Here is an 11,139-nt window from a genome sequence, read left to right as displayed (position 1 = left end):
TGCCACGGTGGAGACCATCTAAATCCTGCTCAAGTAGAAATGATCTTGTGTTTTCATTGAAGCCGTGGATTTGAATGAAGAGGGTTTAAGAGGGTGCCAAGGAAACCTCGCCAGGTTTGCATCCTAATCCCACCAAATATTAGAGGTCTCTTTACCCCTTAAGCCAAAGCACTTGAGCGAAATCTAAGTCCTGTTGCACCAGGTTTCAGATGCAGAGGAGGATTTTAGTTTTGAGGTTTGAACTTGGATGACCCTGGGAACCCCCCCCCCATTCATTTATTTATGAGAACTGAACAGTGAATCCCAATTTGCGCCACTTTTCAACACATCAGGGCTTAGGGGACGGACAAGAACTGCTTTTGTCTGTTTGTCAGTGTGGAACCAACCTGGCTTTGCTGAAACATACATCATGTTGATCAGATAGAAACATTTAGAAGACTGAGAATGAGTGGATTCTCAACACTGGCACGAAAATGGTAACATTTGATTAATAACCAAGCTGTAAATTTTTTTGCAATGAGATTAATAATCTAATGCCCCAGTAGGACATCAGACAACTGACTGCTACAGTGCCATGAGAGGACCATGGGAGGGTCTTGACCTGCAGGACAGTTACGGGGGGGAGTGTGCTGTCTATTTGCTCTTTCCCAAGAGGATCACATCTCTTTCCCAGGAAGGATGACAGTTTATGAGAGAGTGCAGACAGAACGATTGGGAAAATGGAATCCCATAGTGACAAGGAAGCCGTGATACGCTTGTAGACAGTAATGAAGATGGAAGAGCAAATTCAAAAAATGGTCCAAATGGGCAGAAAATAAAAGATTGGAGGGAGGACTACACAGTCTTGTTCTGATTGAAGAGCTTGAGGCAACAGTAAAGTAATTATGAAATTTCTCATCAAAATTCTTTATGAGCATTGTTTAAAAAAAGAGAAGAAGAATACTTGGAGTAAACACAACAACATGATATATAACAACTATAGTTTTTTTGTCCTACTGGCAGTATTTCACTTAAAAAAGTAAAACCAGGAGTAAAACACTGGTAACCAGTATGTCACAGGATAGACCTTAAGGTATTATTACTGGTCTATAAATCGCTTAATGGTGTATCTAACTGTTACGCTGCACCAATATGATATATTTGTTTTTTCGTTTCTTCATATCTGTAAAGCACTTTGACAAACATATGTCCATCGTTTTAATCTTGTTTTTAATATCTTTTGTCTGGTAATAATTAATTTTAGTCTTTTTTTTCTCACTGAAGTATCTTATTTGTATTTGAATCTTCACTTATGTGAAGCACTTTGAATGACCGCAGCGATTGAAAGGTGCTATATAAATAAACTTGCCTTGCCTTGACTTGCCTTAAAGTTTTATCAGTCTTTTCTGTTGAAACAAAGCTGGCTCACATATGGACAAATGCAAACACAAACCACTTAAGATATAATACAAGCCTGGAGAAAAACTCCAAGTAAAAGAAAAAAAACATCAGCTAATGTCCAGTAGAATATCCAAATAACTTCACCACAAAGTCATCCGATCAACGTTTCTTGACCTCTCTCTCGAGTCAATCAATCATGTTTTCCTGTTGACCCCAAACTGCTCTCATTTAACCTAAATGAGTGCCCAGGGAACTACAAGCAGTCATTCACAGTGAAAAATTTTGGTCAGCCATGTTTGCCAACCAAGGGTTAGCCCCAGCTCTGCTCCTTTAATGGCACAGGGTCATCTTGTTGCCAGGGAACACTTGAAAAGGTGACCTTTTGGCTTCATGTTGCTGGTTAAAACCACTGTGGAAATAACCAATGTGAGGATATCGAAATAACTGTTTGTGTCCATTCTTTCTTCCATAACTGTCTTGTTGTTTAAAATAAATCAAACGCATGGACATGGCTATCCCCAAACACAAATTTGCAATATAACTGAAGCAATCACAAGGTCGCAACTTCAGTAAACTTCAAAGTAACCATGATAACACATATTTCTCTCAGTCTCTTTCATGACTCACAACTTTGCTGTCAGAGAGCAAAGCAAAACTTCAAAAGCTCTGGCAGGGTCAGTGCCTTCTGTATAAGTCCCTTTGATTCCCAATATAGTCACGGAAAGGCTTCCTGGCCCAGATAGAAAGAGGAAAGGGGAGTGAGAAAAGGGGGATCAAATGGGATAGAGGTTTGTTTTGTTCTCTCCTCTCTATCTGTTGAAGGTTCCTGGCTGATGCAGCCTGTTGTTTAATCTCAGCAGGCACCATGGCTCGGTGTGAGGCTGCGTGGTCAGGAAAAAGGCACTCCAGTGCAGAGAGACTTCAAACACAGCCAGGGTGTCAGAGGGTGACTCAACACATACAAAGGTAAAAAGAGCAATAGTGGGAAGACGGGTTGAGAGAATACCGGATGTACTGAACTAAATGACGAAGGATATGGAAAGATATATGTCTGCTAAGAGTTTCATACTGTACATCTGACCACTAAACGTCAGAAATCACAGGATGGCTTAGTGGTACTTTTATGTTTGAACCTTTACCTGCGCGGTTCAGACTGACTAATGATGACTAATTAGCCAATCCTTAGTTCCTAGCATAAAGGGCAGCATATTTCATGTGACTACGTCACTATAGAAATATGTTGACTTCAGCGGTGGTCACAGTGTGTAACTGGTTACACCAGTTTGTTAGCCTGTGAACCAGACAAATCTGCAAGGTTATGTTTTATGCTCTGGCAGATGCATCTGCCCCCCCACCCTTTTCAGATTTCCTCGTCCTGTATCTGGTCAGGCTAATCACAACCGTTTATCTAATTTGAGGTGGGTTTGATCCGATGACACACGTATTGGCCGTTGAGGCATTTTCGTAAACAACCAAGATGGCGGCCATTGATGTGGAACTGTTTCTGTTGAATCTGCTATCACGTTAGTATTAAACCGACTTAAACCGTGTGTATTTTCTCTAAAAGAACAATAAACAATTACACTTAAAGCTTTTGTTGATAAGAAAGATGTTTTTGCAGTACTTTTGACAGGATCTGCTAAAAGCCTACACGTTTCGTTGCTGTGAGTGGTTGTAGGCTCAGAAATGGCTGTGTTCCTTACGGAAACTTAAGAAGGCAAACTTTCTGGTGCCAAGTTCTTCTTAACTTTTACAGAGGAGCAGAGCCCAAAGGGTACTAAAGACAGCACGCACCACAGCTACAGCCTGTTCACTCTGCTGCTGTCTGGCAAGTGATCAAGAAGTATCTCCTGTCACACCTGTCATATACTAGCAAGCTAATGTTCATTTTGCCTTTCAGTTCAGTTAGCTAGACAACTGGGTGTCCCGTTTTAATTTAGTGATGCCTAAACCCCTGCTCTGTAAAAACTTTCCATATAGCTAGATTGAGTTTGAAGTTGCCAAGTTGGTGCACCCCACTCCAGCGTTCTGATAAACTATGGGCTCAAAAAATTTCGAAAACACTTCAGGAGGATGGCCTATACAGTGGCACTATGCCAAATACTGTGAGGTAGCCAAGACTGTCAGTGTGGAGCTAAAATTAAAATCAAACCTAGGGTTCACTCTAATGACTGTATCGATTCACATGTAATTTGTTACATCTCACAAGATTCCCAAATACAAGAGGGAAAACGTCCCAGAATAAGTCTCATGGGGTGATTTGTAATCTTTATAGCTGTAACTACATCTGATAAATAATCAAGCACTCCTTGTGTTTATTGTGACTAAAAACAATGCAATGAACCATGAATGGAATGCAGCCTGGAGGGCAATACGTTCTCAGGCCGGCCACTTTCTGTGTTTGGGTTTCTCAGATATTTGCTGTGTAATGTTTACAGAAGCTTCCAGAGGAACCTCAACTGAGCTAATTTATGAGAGCCGAGGTTTGCTATTGTTAATGTTTAATATTTGGGTAACAGTGTCATGTGGTAACAACGGTTCCCAGAAGCAGAGAAGTTTCAAGAGGCTCTTTAGAAGTGATTCATAGATGCTCAGCTTGACAGAGAGCCAACACCCACCTCCTTTAATCTCCCCAGTACATATGTTTTCCTGACATATAAAAGGAGACATATATGACTTCCACTTACATAATAATCTACTCAGAATGAAGTATTTCCTTGGTCTGAAGTTGAACGCTATCATCGCATCGACAGTGGAGAAAATCTCATGTGACGCACAGCATTAGGGTTGTGGCTAACCTTGACATTCATTAAGTATTTTTCCTAGACGAAACAAAATATTCATGCTATGGGACAGGCCTTATTAAGTTTTCCACGGCTTCATAAATCTCCCAACATGGGGCTCCTCGTGTCTGGAAATGTAATAAGACTGACACAGTGGATCTAATGTGCCACATCCATCACCAGTATTAGCGTGACTGCATTACATTCTCTTTAGGACAAAAGCGATGTTTATAGAGTTCAGTTTATTTTAAATTATTGGAAAAGCAATACAACTGTGAAACAAACCAGAAGCCCAGAGAGAGAAAGCCTAATTAAACCAGAATAAAGTAACTTGACAGTTGTGTATGTCAAGTATTTACTTGGTATCTGTGATGGGGCCACTGTATCTCTGACCCCCAACCAAACCAACTCCAGTAACCCATATCTCGTATCCTCATTTGGTAGCATGGTGACAGTATTCCAGATACTAGACGGTATTGGTATCCCTTCATCTTGTGGCACAGGCCCAACTCCAGCATATAATTTGCTAATGGATCCCTGCTGGAAGCCTCGGTCGGGACTGCACCAGCGTAATTATTTGTACTCAAGCGAAGTAACTGAGGACTAACCGAGGGACTGAATAAATCATTGTTTTGCACTCTGATCCCAAACACGGTCATGTCATTCACCCTCAGAACAGGGTGACTGTATAATTACTGACAGAGAAATCTGAAAAAAATATTGAGTAACTTCATTTGACTGTAGTGTAACCTGTCTGTGGGGTTTTCTTGCTCACTCCAAGGGGAAACGTGATATGGGTAATAGGTTCCTTCTTGCTTGGAATAAGGAAAAACATAAGTCTGCAGTTGGACCAAAACATCCGACTGGATATTTGGCTGAAAGACAGTGCTTGTCTTTGCTGCAAAGACTGTGTCAACTGGTTCTCCTGTTCATGCAGGAAATGTACACTTATAAGGCCAGAAGGAGGCCTAAAAGGCAACTTTTATTTATGTGTAGTGTACCATGTAGCTCTGAGGAATTTTGACTCATACATATTACAACATGAACTCACAGAACCTGTTCTGTATGTCCAATTACTTCTAGGGCCACTAGCTCTAGTCTCAACACTTCCCCCCTGAGGGACATTAGTAAGTCATGACATGAAATCTGGGGAAGTTGAGAGAACTCTTTGGGGTTTTAATTGAATTGCTGACAAGGAGGTCACGCTGCCATTTACAAGGCTCTTTGGTTTAGTGGCCTTAGCCCAGTTCAGCTTGACAGGGAGCTTAAGCTTACCAAAGCCTCTTGGAGGTAGAGATAAGGAAAGGCAGCATAAAACCATATAAAGCTGCTTTGCACTTGGAGTGAGACAAAGTTACAAGTACGCTTAATGTGCCTGGATAAAGTGATTATATCTGTCTGGAACTAATGGAACACTAAATGTGTCCTTTGTGTCCAATCTTGTTATTTTATGCATTTCATATCATGCAAGAAGAAACTCCTTCATCCATGATTTCACGAGTGCTAGATGAGATCCTATAATGACACAGAGGGGACTATGGGCAGAGTGAATAATTGAAGACTAATCCAACAAGGCAGCATTTCCAAAGCCAAGTCCTGATGTCAGATCCCAGTCTGAGAACTACTGAAGTACTGTGCCCCATGGCCACTCATTCATTTGCAAGCCAAAGAGACCAAGGTTCTCATCTTTCCTGTAATGACTTTCCCTGTATACTCTGTCTGGAACGTCAATTATCACATGAAAGATAAGAAGCTAGTGAGACGCATAAAAATTACTATAACATGGCAGACCATCAAATATTCTGCACGGCTGGCATTTCAATTCCAATTCTGTCCCCTTTCTCATTGGTGTTATTTTGAGTCCAAGCAGTGCACTCAAGATAGACACTCATGAGCTTTTGCTAATGTGATTCCTCGTCTATGATAACTCTTGGTATGACATCCTAAATGTGGTGCTAAATGGCATTACTTTGCTAATAGCTTGGGAATTTTTTAAAGGGCACAAATAAGCAACAATTTGCCATATTTAGAATAATCTTCCAGGCTTTGCGTTTTATCAAAAGGAAAAAATGACATGGAGTGACAAAGTCAATTAACGAGGGTAATGTTCCATGCCACATTACACAGCAAAGACTTCATTATTAATAGATTATTCTTAACTTAAATTTTCCAAAAAAGGAAACCGCCATAATGTTCACTTTCCATCTCATTAAGATTACATGGCCAGTTGCTATATGTTTTTTTTTTTGTATTAAAAAACGTACACAATGTGAGCCAGAAGAAAATCACAATATATTATTTCTTTCCACAAGAAAATTAGCTGCAATCGATAAAAAAACATTTTTAAAAGCAGGCAGCATAAAATACAAATGTCAAACAAACCAGCATCAAACGTTTAAAGCTAAAACAACAAATCAATGTAAAGCTCTCGTTTTTTTTCCCCTCTTTTTGACAACAGGCATTTAAAATACATGTGTTTCACATATGTCCATCACCATCACATCGCCCATCTGGAGTTAACAGGGTTCTGCCTCGGGTCTAAATGATCTATAAGACAATCAAAATTGCTTTGGTTTTCAGTCAAGCATCTGAGCATTGAATGTGTTACTAATCTCGTATACATGTGAATTAAAAAAATGGCTGAGTGGGGTTTAGCTTAGGAACTTCCATCGGTCAAAGCATGTAAGTAAAAATAATTAAAAGCTTAATGTTTACAGTAGGCAGTGCTCAGAATTTGGCATGGGAGTAATTGCACTTGCTGTAACACTTAAACTTACCACTTTAAAAACAGCACACCCTCTTGAAACACAGTCCAATTTTCCAAATAGCTGCTACCATCCTAATCTACGCCTTTACTTAAATCAGATGATTGTGGTTTTATTTTCCCTTTCTTCAGTACTTTTAGGCTAGGAAGTACTGCTAAAAACTGCTGAGGTACTGGATAACTCCACAATAAATATAATATTTAATCATAACACAGAACACTTTTTCCATTGAACTGACCTGCATGATAAAATATTAAGACATAAAGAATTGTTAAGATGTTTGAAGTGGCAATGGTTTGATGAGGTGTGTTCAATCCACTATGTAAAGAGGCTGGATTCAAGCTAAAAAGGAAGTCACACACATCTTGGGTGTGGCTACAAGGAGGACCATGTGAAGCGTGTGTGAAAGATTAGCTGACAGCTCTGTTGATTTGTCAGTGTTAATTTTTACATCTTTCTTCACGAAATATCTCAGTAGTCTCTGTAACCACCGTGATTCGCTTTTCATTATCCAAAGCAGTAGTATTCATCTGATTCCACCCTGAGTTTCAGTGGCGATTTGCTGAAAGCATCACCATCAATGACCGTTTTATCCGCAAAACAGTCAAGATCCGTAGGTGAAGGGTCATCCGAGAGGTCCTCTGCTAGAGTGTCCAAGTAGCTGCCCACTGACAGACCGTCTAGTCCGTCACTGTTCCCATCATTCAAGCTGCTGAAGCTGCCTCGCAGTGAGTTGCCGTCCTGGCTGTCCGACAGGCTGTACAAGCTGCCTGTCAGGCTGCCCTCTTGGCTGGCCACGCCTCCTTTGTCTTCAGTCATCCAACGGATGGCCTCGATGCCCTCGTTGATTGACATAAGCTGCTGCATCAGCTTCACGTCGATGGCTCGCAGGTGTGCCTATGAGTTGGAGAAAAACATCCCAGTCAGGTTATGGTTCTGTAAAGAGGGGCCAGCATTTTGGGAACTATGCCTATTCCATTTCTTGCCGCGAGTTACATTAAATACAAGGCAACAGCCAGTTAGATAGCTTAGCATACAGATGGTAAACAGCTAGCCTGGCTCTGTCCATATGCACCATCCAGCACCTCTAAACTCACTAGCTAACAAGTGTAAAGATGACTTTCTGTTGTTTTACTAAGCAGTTATGCGCCAGACTGTTTCTTAGCCAGGAGTAGTAACTTCCTGAAGTTTTTGTCATCACTGTGAGATTGCCAGGAGATTCCAGGGGGTCACTGTGCCTGTTGATGAAATTGATAAACTAAGCTAAGCTAACCCACTGTTGGCTGTAGTCTTATATTAAAAAAATTGATATAAGAAAGGCATAAATCTGCTCAGCAAGAAAGTGAGATTTCCCACACTACATGAAACAGAATATAGATATAAGTCTATATAATACAAAAATCAGTACCATCGTCATTGCTAACTATTGTTAGCACTGATGTTCAAACAGCAGTTGAGAAAACAGTCTCACCACACAGTTCATTTAGTAGCTGTTCTGGCTCTTTTGATCACAACACATCATTTCCACCAGAGATTGAACCTTCACTTTTAACCCAATGCAGATGCGAGAACTTAAAGTGCCCATAAATACATTTAAATTTGAACATGTAAAATTCCTCTGCTAATGAAGATGTGATATGGACGGAAGCTTTAGATCTACTAATTTAATGCTGCAGTGAGATGTTTTCCCCCCTCAACAATTATTTGCATTCTTATGTCCTCCCATGGCCAGAACACTATGTCCTATTTTGTTTAGACTATCAGGCTTTGTTGTGAACAAAGAGACTTAACTATGTGGCACTGGGAAAAGGACTTGCGCTACTCATATAACAGCACAGCCAGGAAGCAGTTTGCATCCAGGATTCTGAATGACATGTCTGCTTTACACAGTATGGCCATTGATTTATCTCCATGCCATGACAAACTGTGCCATTGACTGGGGATAGACGTGGACAGCCTGTTGGGAGGGGGGTCATTCAAAGGAAGTCCCCTGTGTCTACTGGGTGACAAACACCCAGTCAGAACAAAAAATGGTCAACAGACAGCTGTAACAGCCTGCTACATTCAAAACGCACTGAGGCAGATGAAGGCAGACAGGGCCGGTGCAGTGTTTCAGACAGCTGGCTTGATACAACAGCCTTTCTTTAGCTCATATTGCTGCCTGTGTGTTTGTTTTGTGAGTATACCCACCCGCTTTATACACAAATGGATGCTGAGCAGATGGAGATCATACTGGAATTGTAGTAGGTATCTCATGTAAATAAGATGGCACCAGTGGGTTGGCATCACAAAATGAGTTCAGGAAACACAATTAGTGCGGCATCATTTTGTCTGTGCTGGATAGTAACACCGAACCTAAAGCAACATGTTTAATTTGTCATATGAAAATAATAAGAGCTGGCCTCTAACCTTTCGGGGGAACAGAGAATTAATTTGCGCCTTTGATGGGCTGTAGATTATTTCAGCCTGTCAAATAATGTAAAAAGGTGCTAAACACAAGGATGTTGCCAAAAGTGTGTGTGTGTGTTTGTGTCTACCAGACACGTGCACACCAAAACACAGCAGTCTGATTGGATTAGTGATTAAGCTGCTGAGGGGAGCCACAAAAAATACAGGGAAGCCCAAGATGGCCCAAATGAGCGGTCTAACAATAAAAGGGCCACTAATGGAATTACACTAAATTAATTAAGTTAGCACTAATTAAATTGTGGCATGACTGCTGGTGAATTTGACGATTCAGGTTGACTGAAGCAAACAATTTCAGGATACAAAACGTGCCAGTTACAGGTGTCAATTGCTCCTTCCCATCAACATAAGCCTATCAACACAGACTCTGTGAGTAATTGGCCAGTCTGCCGGCAACGATGCAGCCCTACTACAGTCTGCGAATCTCGGTCACCTAGGCCATCTGCTCGGGAATCCTAATACCTTTCCATCCTGACCTTACTTAAAATGGGCGGTTGGCTGTGGCTCTGGATCAAACAATGCAAGAGTAAGGGGCATGGCTTTTGAAAAATAATTTCATGTTGGGTGTTAGCAGGTGAAATGATGTAATCTGTGAAAAGGCAATTACACAAGCACAGTTGGATTTCACGGAGTAATTTCAATGACGGATGGGAGGGGGGTATTATTCCGTGGAGTGAGGAGGGTTCATCACCAGAGGTCTCTGCTGACTCTAGGATTGCAGATCGCTTTTTAAAGGCAATGAAGCACCCATCCCTGGAACTTTGCAAGCAAGTGTTAACATATGCAAATCTGTTTTGCATCTAGCCTGAGCATTCTGTGTGCCCATGACTTGGCTGTCACAGCAGAGACAGAGAGAGAGCAGGCGCACCAAAATTCAACTTACCTGTCATGAAACGACGCTAAATGGGCATTAGCTGACTTGTGCATACAGTTACATTCATAACCCCCCTCCTTCATTTGAAGGTTTGTAGATAAATAACGGTGCAGTTAGGTTTTGACCTAGTTTATGGGTTACAAGTCTGTAAACTTTAAAAAGAAGAATATAAAAGCAGCACTATCTGTTTTGTTTGTTTTTGGCTGGGTCGCATATAGCACACTATGTGGTTTGTAAGGTATGTATTTTTTCTTGCTAAGCTACTGTAACGATTCCTTACAGTAGCTCAACAGCTCGTTCACATAAAGTGGTCACACGAAAAAAAAAAAAAGACTCTTACCATTTCTTGCTTCAGGAACAGCATTTTGCTCTCCAGCCTTTTCAAGTCCGCAGAATTATTATTACAATTTAATACTTTGCAGTTGACTAAATGCGGCGTGGCAGACTTCTCGTGCTCGTCGTGGTGTTTCCCCCCAACAAGAGAACGAATGAGACTCTCCGGGACTTTTCTCCCCAATTTTGTCTCTATCTCCTTCAGCTCAGGCAAGACGTTGTTGTCCTCGTCCATTTCCAAACTGTCAAGAAAGATGGCACTTTTTCACTGTATGGTTTTGGAGCATGCAGAGGAGCAAATTACAGAGCCGCGAGTTCGGAGATAGTCCCAATGATACGCTGGGACGCTGGGAGACGCGCGCGGGCTACATCCACACAGGGGAGTTCAAAGTAGCAACAAAAAGTTGCGACAGGCTCGTTGCCCTTACAACTTCCTTCAGCCACCTCAGACTGGAGTGCTGAGCCAAAAGCATTACACTGAATCCAGCGCACCGCTGTTACACCAACAGACCTCCCATTCAAGCGCCTGACCAGTAGT

General features: G+C 41.4%; 1 protein-coding gene across 1 annotated transcript; it reads right to left on the bottom strand.

Annotated features, from left to right (window-relative positions):
* Nucleotides 1–6,433: 6,433 nt before the first annotated feature.
* Nucleotides 6,434–11,026, bottom strand: LOC119912507 (leucine rich adaptor protein 1-like). Its single transcript, XM_038731724.1, has 2 exons — nucleotides 10,609–11,026; nucleotides 6,434–7,825 (listed from the first exon to the last, which is right to left on the bottom strand). The coding sequence occupies exons 1-2, from the start codon at nucleotides 10,834–10,836 to the stop codon at nucleotides 7,436–7,438; spliced, it is 618 nt and encodes a 205-aa protein (XP_038587652.1). The 5' UTR covers nucleotides 10,837–11,026; the 3' UTR covers nucleotides 6,434–7,435.
* Between the last annotated feature and the right edge of the window lie 113 nt (nucleotides 11,027–11,139).

Source organism: Micropterus salmoides, unplaced genomic scaffold (assembly GCF_014851395.1).
Source record: "Micropterus salmoides isolate LMB-PRFRI ecotype aquatic unplaced genomic scaffold, ASM1485139v1 Ms_hic_scaffold_2, whole genome shotgun sequence".
Lineage (NCBI taxonomy): Eukaryota > Metazoa > Chordata > Actinopteri > Centrarchiformes > Centrarchidae > Micropterus > Micropterus salmoides.
The sequence above is the reverse complement of the archived record's forward strand: the minus strand, read 5'-3'. Positions and strand labels throughout refer to the sequence as shown.